Raw genomic sequence first — 15,241 nt, 5'->3', positions numbered from 1 at the left:
AATCTGGGCGTCATCCTGGACTCCTCACTCTCAATGAACAGACAAGTCAACGCCGTTTCTTCATCTTGCTTCAACATTCTTCGCATGCTCAAAAAAACATTTCGCTGGATCCCTACCGAAACTAGAAAAACAGTCATCCCCGCTCTGGTCACGAGCCGACTGGACTACGGAAACACCCTCTACGCCGGCACCACCACAAAACTCCAGAAAAAACTACAACGCATCCAGAACGCCTCAGCCAGGCTCATACTAGACATCCAGCGTAAAGAACACATCTCTGATCACCTGAAAAACCTCCACTGGCTCCCCGTCAATAAGAGGATCACTTTCCGGCTCCTAACCCACGCACACAAAGCACTCTACGAAATCGGACCCGAATGCCTCAACACACGACTATCCTTCTACACCCCCTCCCGCCAGCTACGATCCTCCAACCAAGCCCTTGCTAATGTACCTCGCATCAACAAAACCACCATGGGAGGTAGATCCTTCTCCTACCTAGCAGCTAAAACCTGGAACTCACTTCCCACTCACCTTCGCCTTACTCAGAACCACCTAGCATTCAGAAAGCAACTCAAAACGTGGATATTCGACAAGTAACTCCCCACCCTTCTACAAGCGCCTTGAGACCCTCTGGGTATGTAGCGCGCTATACAAATCTTTTGACTTGACTTGACTCTGTGTAAAAGTGGCTCCAACGCCAAGATAAACAACAGTGACAAGGGGCATCCCTGTCTTGTCCCCTGAGCCACGACATATTGTCCCGAGATGTGCCGACCCGTGCGTGCTCGCGCCGTAGGGTTCGTGTATAGTAAACGCACCCATGCTATGTATTCTTCAGGTATGCCAAAGCGTGCAATAGCATAGAACATATAATCCCATCGTAAGGAGTCAAACGCCTGCCTCAGATCAAGGGATATGCAGCCTTCCATATTTCCTGTGTCGCATGTGCCTAACATAACTTGGTGTAGCCGTCTGATGTTGAGTGCTGTGCTCAGACCAGGTACAAATCCACACCGATTGGAATGTATTAGCGCAGGAATAAACTGGTTGAGGCGAATGGCCAACAACCTACTCAGGATTTTATAGTCTGTGTTGAGGAGTGATAAGGGTCTATAGCTCGAAATAAGCAAAGCATCCCTCCCGGGCTTTAATAGCGAGACCATTAGCGCTTGCAATGTAGTAGCGGGGAGCCCACCACCCTTCAATGATTCGTGATAAAGACATTGCAAATGAGGAGTTAGCAAGTCAGCATACATTGCGTAAAATTCAGCCGGTAGGCCATCATTCCCTGGAGTCTTATTACGTGGTGAAGCCTTAATCGCCTGCCGTATTTCCGCCCCTGTTATTGGTCGTAGTAGATCATCACGTTGGTGTTCTGTAAGTTGGGGTACGCATAGACCATCAAAGAATGAGTCAAAGTCAGTGTCAATAAGTCCGGGCAGTGGACCGTAAAGACATGCATAGTAATCCCTAAATGCAGTATTAATGTCTAATTGCGTGTTTACCACCACATCTGCGCTGTTCCGAATTTCTAATATGGGTGTGGGCAAGGGTGCGTTGCAGACCAACCGTGCCAGCAGCGGCCCTGACCTGTCATCTTGTGTGTGTTGCTTTTGCATGTATAATCGGTAATCCACAGCACTTAGCTCTTCCAGGAGCTCCGTGTATTGAATGTTAGCCTCTCGCAGCTGTGTCAGTTGTTCATTCGTCCCTGCGGCCTCCCCCTCCAGCGCGGCTAATCTACCCTCCACCTCCGTAAGTCGCTCAATAAGGTCGAGTCGCACTCCTGTCTTGGTGCTGATTGCCACTCCCCTGATGACCAATTTGAAGGCATCCCATTCTATTTGTCGGGAGCTAGCAGACCCCGCATTCTCCTAGAAATAATGGACGACCGCTTCTGAAAGGGCATTGCGAAAGACCTGATCCTCCAACATCTCAGGCTGTAATTTCCAAGTCAGTATCGGAGTTGGAACCTTGCCCCACTGCACAGTTAATTCCACTGGGTTATGATCTGACAGGGTTTTACCCATATGGAGCACCGAAGTATTGGACCCTAACAGGGCGCCGGAACATAGGAACCTGTCAATTTGAGTGTGTAGTCTGTGTGGTGGCGAATAAAAGGAGTATTCTCTATGCCCGATGTGTTTTGCCCTCCATGCGTCATGTAGTTCCCATCCCTCTGCCCAGCCCCTAAGCGCCTCCGCTTGTTTCTTGCTTTCAGTGGCATGTAATGGGGGGTGAGACCTGTCAACATCTAACACAGCGTTGAAGTCGCCCCCTATCACCCAGGTATATGCAGCCCATTCTGTCAAGGCTGCGCCTAGTGTAGTCAGGTATTTATCCTGGTCAGTGTTTGGTGCATATATACAGCCCATGACCACGTGTGTCCCATCCAATAAGCCATGAAGCAGTACATATCTACCGTTGACGTCTATCTTCTGCTCTAGGAGCTTGAAAGGGACAGTGCTCCGCATCCACACCGCTGCCCCCCTGGAACAAGTTGAATATGTCATAGCGAATAGTTGTCCTCTCCATTTTCTCTGCAATTTGGCTGCCTCACCAACATTAAGATGAGGTTCTTGTATATAGGCTATAGCAACCTTCCTTCTAGTAAGTTGTGCCAAAACCCGGTGTCTTTTATGAATTGAACCTAATCCCCTCACGTTACATGTACAATAGGTGTACGTATTATGTAATGCCATCGCGGTGCAGAAAGCGTAATTGCAGTGTGACCTGTGGAGACCGAAATCCTGTAGATAGAAGCTGCTGAAAAGCCGAGCACGCCCTCACATAGAAACTCCCCAATACTAGGTTCCCCCCTAAAACAACAGAGGACCAAACAAAGAACAAGAGTCCAACATGGGCTACAAACAAAAAATGCGTCATCGCAGTCGCTTGGGGGGTAGAGGCCAAAACTGCGTCAGTTCGTGAAATCAACATAATATACATTCGAGTATGTCTTGATTACATTAACACACTTCCCTATAAAGCATATGTACCCTGGACCAGCCAAACAGCCACCATCAGCAATACACACAGTGCATATCCCTTGTATACTTTACCACTCCTGGGCATCCCGGATCACAATATCAGAAGTCTCTTGCAACCTGGGCCGTAATCGAGGGAAACAGCGTTATGCTAGTGTCCGATTCAGAGCACACCGTGTCGGCGTCAGATGAGTGTTCCGAGGATGCCGCAGCCAGGGCATCATGAGCCGCCAGAGCCCCCACTGTAAGGAGTGCATCCTTCTGGCTGGTCGTGATCTGTTCCGAGGTTGGGCCAGAGTTCGTAGTAACCATGGTATTGCCATGACCCGATCGGGGTAGTCCATTTGTTCGTATCGGGGAGGCTCTACGCAGTTGTTCCGATGGCAGCGAAGTCTGAGAAACCTCTGGTGTAAAAGTAATCTCAAGCCAGTCCGCCACTTCCTCAGGATTCTCAAAAAAATACGATTTCTGACCATAGACTACCTTCAGTCTAGCCGGGAAGAGCAGTGCGTATTTCAAATTGCGGTCGCGCAGGCTTTTCTTCACTCCCAAAAACGTAGCTCTAGCTTTCTGAACTGCCAGGTTAAAATCCGGGTAGAGTGAAATTGTCCTGTTCTCGAAGTGCACAGGAGCATTCTCTCTGGCAGCCTGTAGGATAGTGTCGCGGTCCTTGTAGTGTAAAATGCGTGCTATCAACGGGCGAGGCGGCGCGCCTGGCTGGGGAGGTCTGGAAGGCACCCGGTGCGCCCGCTCCACACTGTACAGGGGTGTTAGCCCCTCCTTCGCTACATGGTCTCTCAGCCAGTCCTCCACAAACTGTGTAGGGTTGGATCCCTTGCTGTGTTCCGGTATTCCAAGTATGCGAACGTTATTGCGGCGGGACCTCCCTTCCGCGTCGTCCACCTTGTCCTGCAGGCCCTTCAATTGTCTCTGGAATTGTTCAAGTTGAGTGGAGTGCATAGTCTGCTGGGGTATAAGATCATCTAGTGCCAGCTTATTCGATTTGACCTTGTCAGCCAGTTTTCTGTGATCCGCCTGTAGTAAGCTGAGATTAGTGGACATCGGTGTCTCCAGCGCCGTTCGCGAGTCTCGGATTTCTTTTAATATTAAGTCCAGCTTAGCATCGTGGGGGTCTGTACCAGTAGGAGGTATCACGTAATTGTCTGAAGCATTAGAGGGATCACTGCCAAATGTGGGCTGCGTTGCGCCACCTGCAGTGGCATCCGCTTGCTTGTTTCTGCTGCGACCCATCGTGCCTCGGCGTCCTCCCGTCCGTCTCTGCTCCAGGATAGTCTCTTGGGGGGTCTCGGGGGCAATATCCTACATAACTCACTCAGCCAGCGAAGCACAGATCATTGGCGCACCCGAATTACCTCTAGGGACACCAGTTTCACAGGCCGCAAGCATTCAGACTCGTCCATTCTGTGGCTGCACCCTCCCTGCGGACACCAACAGGGAAGTCAGACTCAGCAACTCCAGTAACCATCAGGACAGTCCCAGCGGTGAAGCTATATCGCACTTCCCATGTAATCGTGTGCCCTACTCCACATCCAGGGTAGGTTGCAGGCAGAGAGCGTCACCGCGCCCAGTTCGTGTGGCCTCTGAAGAGGGCGGGCAGGGATACAGATGCTCGCGGTCCAACCATGCAGCAGCACCTCATCCAGTGAATGAGGGGTGAATTATATCCCTCCAAAGCGGGGACCAGCGCAGAGATGTCAGTCGCCGTCCCACCAGTATTTACCAGGGCAGTCCCAGTGGTGAGAACTACACTGCTCCTTCAACTCAGCGTGGGTGCCTCCCACAACCAGGGTATGCCATAGGTGGAGAGCGGCACCGTTCTCAACCTATGCGAGCGCTAGACATAGTGTACAGGGGTGTAATCGGTCTTTGGCAAACCATCCAGTAGCGCTCCATTCAATATAGGGCAGGTGAGGCATAGATCCCAAAGGCTTAGGCAGCGTGCGCATACCGCCTCAATTCAATCGCATACAGAGGGCGAGTTTCCCATTTGTGGAGCAACCGCAATGTTCAACACAGTGTCAAGAGCGTCCACCCCCAACTCCACTAGTATGCCACTTAGCGTGTCTTCCTCCAGGTATCAGCCATGTCCCGATCAGGAGAGGGGGGGGCGAGGCTCCGTCAACCTCCACGCACCACAGCTCCCAGAGTGTCTGTCCGAGTTCATTCCCTTACTGGGGAGTCTCCAGTGCTGTGCCTCACACACGCCGATGTCGGGCGCGGCCAGCCATATCCGCCATCTTGTCCGCGGCTGCCATAGATGTGGTGCAGTAGAGCGGTAATGCAGACGCTTGCCCCGATCGACGTGTTCAGCACCCCCAATCCGGAGCTCCGACCTCCGTCTTCACGCCGGTAGTGCCCAAAATCGCTGAAAACCCTGCACAAGTTGCTAGCTGTGGCGAGGCCTCCTTGCAGCAAACGCAACTCCGCCCCTCGTCGTCTCATGCCGTCAGCCGTCCTGAAATATCGCACAGCTCGGCAGCTTCTGCCAGGTATTGGGTGCCCAAGTCATAGCTACCGGGTCTCGATGAGTTCCGCAGCCCACGGAGGGATGACCCAGCTCCACAGGTCCAGGGATGTACAGGATATTTAGTTAAGTTTCAGGGTAGGGGACGGAGCTCTCTCAGCTCAAGTCCTCCATGCCCGGCAGTTGGCCATGCCCCCCACCATTGCTTTTTAATTTATTCATTAATGAAGTTGACGCAGTTATTAAACTGATACAGGCGGATGCTCCCCAAGCTGAGGGCCAGGCTGTACCAGTTCTGCTTTATGCAGATGATGCCGTGCTTTTATCTAGAACATCTGTAGGCCTACAATGATTAATAGATACGTTCGCAGATTTTATCAACGGAAGGAAGTTGCTGATAAACAAGGCTAAAACATTACAATGGTTTGTGGTGTAAAACCCAGGAAATTGAAACCTTTTTTACAGACGGAGCAAGAGTGGAAATTGTTAATACCTTTTGTTACCTGGGTATAACTTTCTCTGGTAACGGTAAATGGTTACGCAAAATGTCTAATGTCCGGGTTAAGATGTCAAAAACTGTGCATGGGGTCTTCTGGTTTGCTTCCAAACTAGGGGACTGCCGTATTAAGGACATGACATACATCTATAAAGCTAGATGCGCCTCTATTGCACTATATTGCGCAGCGGTATGGGGCTACCATACCAGCCAGGAACTGCAATTAGAGGAAAACTCTTTTTAGGTCTCGCCTTGGCAGCGCATGCGCTGTCTCAGCGAGATATAAAGTAATCTAAATGTTGGCTGAAACTCCATGTAATTTCTCCTGCCGTTTGCGATTCGTTTAACTCTGGCATTGCTGTTCTTAGCTTGCTTTCTGTTGGCTGTTGATCCGATGCATCACTTCAGTTTTTATCGGAAGCAGCACCGACCAACTACAGTTTTATTGCGCTGTAGGGCTGTTTCAGTTTCGTTTAGGGACTACTTGTTTACCATGGCATCTGCTTCACTCGCAGGCACGCACATACGTTTTGTATTTATACACATGACATGCTTCTTTACAGTACGGCGCCCGCTTTTGTATTTATACACTACATGCTTATTTTCTTTTGCAGGGCGTTTAAATAACTTTGAACAATTCAGTGCGGCAGACATTTCACGAGCTCCGAGCATTCAGCTCCAAAGCTCCATCTCCCCGTAGGGTGTCCTCCCTCCTACTACCAAAAACAGTCTGTCTATTTAACTCTCCTTCCACCCTCCGCTGTATACACGACATGCTTATTTTCTTTTGCAGGGCGTTTAAATAACTTTGAACAGTTCAGAGCAGCGGCCATTTCACGAGCTCCGAGCATTCAGCTCCAAAGCTCCATCTCCCCGTAGGGTGCCCTCCCTCCTACCATCAAAAACAGTCTGTCTATTTTACTCTCCTTCCACCCCCCGCTGCCGGCTTGAGGAGTTCTAACGATTGCCTTTGTAATTATTATTTTTTTGATTCCCACTGTTTATTTAATTTGTGCTGATCAATATCTTTTTTTGTAGGCATGGCAAAGCTGAGACTCGAAACCGGTTCCCAAGTACGAAAGTTGGCAGCTCTGTACTTTTCACCACGTCCTCTTATATTGCGTACTTCTTTTTTTTGGGGGGGGGGACTGCAAATGCAGTTTATTAATGCGCTTGTTCATCCACTGAGAGCTGTGTATGTTAAGCTTCCCACCGAACCTCAAACCCGGTTCCACAGCCTCAAAGAGGACTACTCCAGCTGTTACGCCACATCCTTTAACTTTGTCCACACACTCCATACGAGTGCTTGCGTTTAAACTCTGTCTCCTCTTTTTTTATCTTTTATTTTGCACTTTAATAAGGTGCAAACTTGACCTGAAGGTTCCGGAGTGCTTTACATGAGGATCTAGTTGCATTACAGATGGGCACATTCATTTTAAGTACGGAGAAGAGAAGTGATTTGCCCAGAATCAAAGGATGTTGTCCCGCCAAGACTTGAAACCAGTTTGAAGAATAGGGTCTGTGTGTGTGCCGGGGGCAGGAGGAAAGGGCTGCCGCATTGTTTATTTCGTAAGCAGAAGCTGCTTCAGTTATGGCGAAAATACCATCTTTTGCAACCTCCCTCGTACCACCAAAAAGAGTCTGTCTATTTAACTCTCCTTCCACCCCCCGCTGTATACACGACATGCTTAGTTTCTTTTGCAGGTTGTTTAAATAACTTTGAACAATTCAGCGCAGCGGCCATTTCACGAGCTCCGAGCATTTAGCTCCAAAGCTCCATCTCTCCGTAGGGTGCCCTTTCTCCTGCCACCAAAAACAGTCTATCTATTTAACTCTCCTTCCACCCCCCGCTGCCGGCTTAAGGAGTTCTAACGATTGCCTTTGTAATTTTATTTTTTGTTTTGATTCCCACTGTTTATTTAATTTGTGCTGAACAGTGCCTTTTATTTAGGTTTTAAAAACCAAAAAATAAATAAAAGGCATTGTCATTTACAATGCCAAGAGCTCCAACTCTCGTAAATGCGAGACCTAACGCATTGCAAATGCTTGTTTTAAAAAGCTTCTATGCCTGCCTGCATCAACATCCTCTGAGCTAATCCATCATGAAGTGGGGCTAAACTACCTGTCAGATTTGACCGCATAGAGACCCCTAATGCTCTGGAGATCAATTTGGTCTAAAGAGGAGACAATATTCACTCAATCAATTATCGAGGATTGCCTGCGATTGGACAATTGTTTTAAGATCCCTTAGCTAAAATATATAGCAGACGTTAATAGAGATTTATTTAAGCTCATTCTCCGGGAAAATCCAATTGACGTGATAGGCCTGTCAAAACAGGAGATAAAGAACACTTTTTTTGTCACATAAGGAGTGCAGGATGAGAATTGTGGGGAAACAAATCACATACCAGTTTTACCAATCGTTTATTGATATCGATGGCTTCCAAAGCAATCTGCCACTAGTTACAAGACCCTCTCATTGTTTTGTATCAACAAGGATGCTCATCTTGCTCATCATTTATTTGCGTTCCCCAAAATGAAAAAAACGGCAATTCACCCCATGCCCATGTGATGAGCATTCTAAGCACAGCACTATGCACTTTCTAATTTTATGTGATCTGTATCTGAACTATAGAATTGTCTATCTAAAACCCTTGTTCGAGAAATATAATGTTACAACTACCAATGCTGCTGTGAGCCTATTGTTTACACTAAGAGAGCCCGAGATTTGTTATTATGCTGCAACATTTATTTTAAAATCAATTCATGCTAGAAAAAGTATGTTTTTTCAATTTGATTGTACTTATCTATTGAGATTATATTTTTTATCATTGGATTTAATTGACTGTACATATATATTTGTTGTTTTTATGAATCTAGAATTGGATTTAATTGTCTGTATATGTATATTTGTTGCTTTTATGGTTGCTACACAATCCAAATAAACAGGGCCGGACTGGGAACATAAACCGGCCCTGGGAAACTGCTCAGCCGCCTCCCTCCCACCCCCTACTGGGGTGAGGGGGAGTGCAGCCGAGCAGTTTGCGAGGGCTGGTTTTGGCCGATTTTGATACCGGGAGCCGATATTGCTGACCCCTGGCAATAACAAGCATTTACAATGCAACGGTCTCTGCATTGTTAAAGTTAGCTATTGGCATTGCTCATGACATTATTTTTGTTTATGTTTTTAAAACATTTAAAGAAACGGCATTGTTATTTACAATGTCAATAGCTTAATCACTCTCAAATGCGAGACCTATTGCATTTGCACCCACACACACAAAGCCACCCACACACACAGAGCCACCCACAGAGCCACTCACATAGAGCAACCCACACACAAATAGAGCCACCTACACACACACACACACACACACGCAGTAGCCCACTGACCTATTTACATTATGTGCACTTTGTGATCTGCATGGTACATGTTCTTTGCTGCAGGCACATTAACCCTATGTGCTATCTTTCCAGGAGTCAAAACTTCCAATAGACAAAACTCCGATCTCTCTCTAGGAAGAACATTAAACATCAATCATAAGTATACAGTTTTAGAAAAATACACTTAGTGATCCTCCTAGGTAATAAAGGCCACGTGAAAACAACTGAAACATTGTGCACAAGTCTGTTGTGAGAGACACTGACAGGTCTGACCTTGTTCAGCTAGTTCAAAGACACTTCATCTGGCCCAGGCCTGTCCACTTGGTGAGTGAGGGAGGGATGCAATCTATCCTGTTGATTTCAGAGGAGTGGCATCCTTACAATTCAAAAGAGTGTCTTTCAATGTCTCTGAGACATACATCTGTGCAAGCAGAACCTGGGGTTGGATATATTGTAATGTTAACCACACCGAGGTCTGTTAGCTGCTGTCATCAGACATGTACTTAGTAGTATGAAAATGTCAAGGACATTCTCCATAAAACGAGAGTAGTATTATATCTGTGGATGCAATGACAGAAGCAGCAAAATACCAATGGGGCGGCACACTATGCTAAGCAAAGATTTTTAGTTTATGTGTTCCAATGTCGGCTGATCGTAATTAGATGCTCATGTAAATCGATGTGGTGTTTTTGGGCCAAGTTCGCGCTATATCAAACTGTAAACTTGAAAGAAAAGACTAATGAATTCCTTAGTTTGAAAATGCGAGAAAACTGGAAACTAAAACCGATTTTAAAATGTACGAAGCATGACAAAACGCTTCTGGTCTCCCCAGCTTCTGTTTCTGACAGGACTAGTGACGAGCGATTTTGTTTTATACTAACTCAGCCTCCTCCCCTGTCTTGAATGGAAGGAATTGGGAAATCTGTTTTGTCCTGCAGCATGGCGGCCGCTACTCGTTTACCAAAAGCCCATTTAGCGTTCTAGTTGTTTATTGGAACTGTGTTCAGAGGACGGAAGTCAATGGATTGCCGAATACACGTCCTGGTCGGCAGCTCATGCGTAGAATATAGCCAAGGCAGCTGGTGCGATAGGTAATGAGCAAATACATTTTTCCTGGTTTTTTTCTTCGATAAATCCCCACTTCATTATTCCCAGATCTCTGCATCTACGAGGAAGTAGTCCCTCTGTTTTGGCAGGGCACTGGTTGGCCGTTTCGTTGTGGGGTCTACTGCATTATTATCTGGAGCAGTTGCTTAGCAATGGTGCCATCGGTCTAATACATTCAAGGAAGCTGCCGCCCTCCTAGCCCGGTTTCGTATTAAAAGCTTGTCTTAGTAGGAGGCAGTGGACCCTTGCAAATGTTAGGTTTGGAGGTTGTAAGTTTTGACATTTATACCGCGATAACCTTGGGGGCCTCTAGGACTGTTTAAAGAAAAAAATGAAAACAAAGAAATCAGTCCCAGCGCCTTACCTGGCGAGAGCCATGAACACCGCCGCCTTTCTCTGAGGTCAAGCAGAAATGCCTCGGAGAAACGCAGTGGCATTTTCAGATTCGGGGGCATGTTTTTCTTTCTCTCCTCTTGCCATTGGCTGGAATGTTTACATTCCAGAGGAGAGAAAGAAAGTGAAAAACACGCCCCCGAATCCGAAAAAGACTGGGCTTGTTTGGAGAGACAAAGCTCTTCTCCAATGGCTGACCAGCATTTAAGAGGCCAGCCAATGGAGAAAAGGGGAGGGTTCAAGACCCTCTTCCGAAAAACGTTAAATCTCGCGAGCGAGACTGCGCAAGCGCAGCCTTCGCTAGCTGAGACCGCGCAAGCGCAGCCTTCGCTAGCCGAGACCTAAAAACGGCCCCCCTGGGGCCAAAAACCAGCCCCCACCCTAACGGCCTACCGGGGAAACGCCCGGTATGGCCAGTCCGGCCCTGCGAATAAAGCTATTGAACCGAACCGACTAAGTGCTTTACTGGTATGACGCGTCAACCAGGTGCTGTCTCACGTCTGCTAATGGACAGCTCTCCCCAGGACTGAGACTGCCTGTGTGCACGCAGTCCGCCCTCCTTAGTGCTGCCATCGGGCACTCCGACCCTCTGGCCAGTTTACTGTCCCCCGGGCGGAGGGGAGTGGGAGAGCCCCTCTATCGGCACGCACCCCGCGTCATGTTTGGCGCTGGCGGGCTGGGGACAGGTATTTATATCCGCCACAACAGTTGCTGCCCTCTTGTCCCCCCCACTGGCAGCAACCACAGCCTGCAAGGCATCTAAAAGCTGGGCACGCGGGACTCAAACTGTTACAGGCGTTTCATTCGACCATGATGGGCAAGTTAGCGTGAAGGGTTGGGCAAGGCAACGAAACGGCATCGATGTAATTATTGAGCAATGTGTGATGAATGCTGTTTCTTATCGTCTTGTCATTAGTTCTAAGGTTACCCATTCCTGCCCGCCCTTGGATCGCCCGTAAATTAACCCACCACATTGGCATATTTCAATTATGAAACAAACCTGCAGCAATTTGTTTTCCACCAAACCATGTCTTGGGTGATGTACTCGGATGCATTGTGTACTGTAGCCATGACCACTTGGCAGGGGAGGGGGGAGGAGGGGGGTTGCCGATATCGACACTATGACCTACTCACATCAGACAACAAAGAGTGGGGCCTCAGACCAATAAACAAAACACATGCGTGGCAGGGTGGGGTTTTCGGAATGTTTGTAGGCACCTAATATGGGCGCTATACAAATAGATACCTCATTGTTGCATATCATAATGGAAGACAGCCTAACACAGCAGATTGTAGCATATTACATCTCCGCATTATGCAAGATTATGTGTTCTACTATAATACACAACAGTGCAAAATAGTACAGAAAAGTAAAACCTGAGGGCTGCAGCTGGGGCGATCTCTCAGCTAAACAACGAGTCCACAGATCTGAGCATCCGATCTCGGGCCTTCATTCATCTATTCAGCCTTCGGATGTTGGCACGGAGAGTCCGGTAATAGTAAATAATCCCTATCACCAGGAATGTTCCCTCCCATTGCTTTCTTGTGTGTGCGGGAGTGAGGGTCGGTGTGCACTGCAGCCAATTAGGCTCCGTGCCCCAAGGACACGTGATAACTCACCATTGAAGAGAGCGCAGGCGCTACATACCCAAGTCAGTGGTGTTACCACTCTAAAGTTCTACTTGGAAAATCTGTGTCAAATTGTGCAATTTCATGCAATTGGAGCTAGCTGTGTGTGAGGGTCACTTTCGAGGCGTGTTCTGATGTTACTGTGCCACTGATGAGAAAGGTCACCCACCAGCAGTCTGATGACCACATACACACCCTGCCCCGTTGTACCCACCATGCCCCATAGATGTGGAAACGACGGGGCTCGCGCCTGCACCTGGGCAGCTGACCAAGGGTGACTCTTGTATGATGAATGGACACAGATTAACGAGGTATGTTAGTGGTACCCGCTCGTGGCCTCATCATTCCATGATACGACATGGTAGCTGCTGGTATAGCTCTTACGGCAGCCTCAGGCTGCTTCATAGCACTATGAGAGAACAGAAATAAGAAGGGGAACAGGGATGAGGGAACGGGCATAGAGGAAACAACGGAGAGGGTAAAGATATTTTATAGCATGTTTGTTGTTTGTATAGTGCTGAGGGGACATCTTCAGTCTGCTTCACGACGCATGAGGGAAGAGTCAGAGAAATAGAAGGGAAGAGAGGAAACGAGAATGTTGGGATAATGTTGATGTTCGTATGGCAATATGTCATCTTAAGTTTACTTTCAAGTGCTGGAGGGGAACAGAAGTGTGAGGGAGTATAGGGAAGGGATGAATGTTCTGGCATATAGGGTGATGTGGCACAGGGGCCTCATATTGCCTTTCCTGCCCTGCCTAAGGACGATCCCGTTTGCAGAATTGTATATATAAGTGTAGCAGTAATTGTGAACGCACCCTACGTCAGACGTCATTTTCCACATTGGCCCACAGTTGTACTACATCCTTCCAACCAAGCACTGCCAACGTATACAATCATGTCCTTCCCATACTGCGCTTCCGCGCCTCGAAATGGGCTACAAAGCGCTATACAAATGAAAATACTGCTACATGTGAAAACAGAACACGTTTGCATTCTATTAATATGAAGTTGTTCACCAGTGATGCCGTGGTGGCCCATTCCCTCTGACCCGGAAGTCCTCTCTTACCTGTGGCCCGGTGGGCGCAGAGGGCGGCCAGAGACAGCAGGAGCAGGGGGGCGCCGGTCCGGAGGGGTCTCTTCATGCTGGGAGCTTGGAGTGAAGTCAGGCCGGACTGTGCAGCGCTGCTCCCCACCCCTCTCTCACCACAGGGCCTGAAGGGGAGTCCAATGACGCGTGCTGGGGGCGAGGAGGTGGCAAGAACTAGATTCCGCCGAAGCTGGCAGGAGAACCCTGAAGCTGTTGAGTAAACACTGCACGGGGTGACGTGCCAGGCGGACTGCGGTGACTGGTGTGTGTCCGGCCATGGCATGGGTTGTGAAAACATTCCTCTCAGAGTCACAGCGTGACCTGCGCAGCACGGGAGGGAATGAGCAAGAGTGGCCGCTGTAGTGGAAGCGGGGTGGTGAAGAGGGGCACACAGGGGTCTAGGAGACAGCCCTCCACAGGGGAAAGGGCACAGAGTAAAGGAAGTAACCTTAAACATTCCCTCGGCAAAAAGAGAGCACCTAGTGAGGGGGGCAAGGGGGCACTGTCCCTATGGAGGGCAGAGCTGGGGTAGCGTGGGGCCTGCCCCAATAGCGCCCCCATAGGGGTGAGATACACACTGTCCTGTTCAAGCGCCAGGTGATTTTGCTCTGGGTCAGAGAGATAAAACGCGATATCCACATATAGTGACGAGAAAAGGCCAAACCCCGCCCCGTGTAGTTGGTGAATCGCACAAGCCAGGGGCTCCGTGGTAAGCGCATAAAATATCGTGGATAGTGGGCAACCCTGCCTAGTGCCTCTTCCAATAGGAATGGGCTCTGACTGCCCATAGAGCCCGGACCCCCCAGGTCGCTCCCGGCCCGTCCCCACGGAACCCACAAATCAATAATTTCCAGAGCTGTGGGTACAAAACTGACATGTTTATTTCACACAATCACACATAAACATGACAAATTATATTTAACTTATTTACATTCTTTAAGATGCAGACCTAAGAAATTGATCACTAATCAATTTTAATTTAGCATCATAAGCAATCAGCATAAATGACAGACTTACTTATATACAACACATACTCTATTGCTCCAGCACCAAGGGGCCCTCTGGTTCGCGTCCCCCAACTGAGAACCACGCAAGGCACAACCCACCTGCGTCCTTAAGAGGTGAGCCCAGCCCTCTGGTCCTTGTCCGCAACCTTAGGGCCCACCCCTCTACCACCAGGCTGACCAAGGGGGCTCGTAGGGTATAACCAGAGGCCGCTAACCCATGCCCTAGCTTGTAACCTGGCGCCCTTGCCCCCAGCCGGTGTCCCCATTCTCTCTGCGGTGAGCTTACCATCTCTCCCCCTCAGTGCTGGCCTAAGGAGTCTGCTGGAGGACTCCCGTTAACAATGTAAGTCAAACTTCTGAGGCCTCCTTACCGCCATAAGGGTGAACAGGGCCCACAGGTCATTTGCGCTCCCCACCACAGAACAAGTTCCACACAAATGACCAAATTCCATTAATCAAAACGTCTGTCCCAATGTCTGACAAGTGCACGCCGTCGCGATGAAACACCTGGTCACCTCTGATCAGTCTGTTAGGTATGTGACACAGGCGGCCCTGCCCAGAACACAGTTTTGCCAATTTCCCGTTCAGGTGACTTACTGACACTATCAAGCCCTTGGTCTCACTCTAAGCCCCATGCCCGCCGCGGGATCATGCACGACCA

At 48.8% G+C, this 15,241-nt stretch overlaps 1 protein-coding gene and 1 long non-coding RNA gene across 2 annotated transcripts in view; one reads left to right on the top strand and one right to left on the bottom strand.

Annotated features, from left to right (window-relative positions):
* The window catches only part of TMEM213 (transmembrane protein 213), a 67,732-nt gene extending 53,971 nt beyond the window's left edge, over positions 1-13,761 (bottom strand). Inside the window, exon 1 of the mRNA XM_085652036.1 lies at positions 13,553-13,761. Within this exon, the coding sequence (XP_085508162.1) occupies positions 13,553-13,628 (76 nt within the window). The 5' untranslated portion in view covers positions 13,629-13,761. The remainder of the gene's footprint in view (positions 1-13,552) is intronic.
* LOC146854259 (uncharacterized) overlaps positions 1-15,241 on the top strand; it is a 208,921-nt gene that overhangs the window by 145,240 nt on the left and 48,440 nt on the right. The gene's annotated exons all lie outside the window — the stretch shown is intronic.

The sequence above is a fragment of the Triturus cristatus genome, chromosome 4_1, assembly GCF_964204655.1.
Source record: "Triturus cristatus chromosome 4_1, aTriCri1.1, whole genome shotgun sequence".
NCBI lineage: Eukaryota > Metazoa > Chordata > Amphibia > Caudata > Salamandridae > Triturus > Triturus cristatus.
Note: the sequence above shows the minus strand (reverse complement) of the source record. Positions and strands in the feature narration are given on the sequence as shown.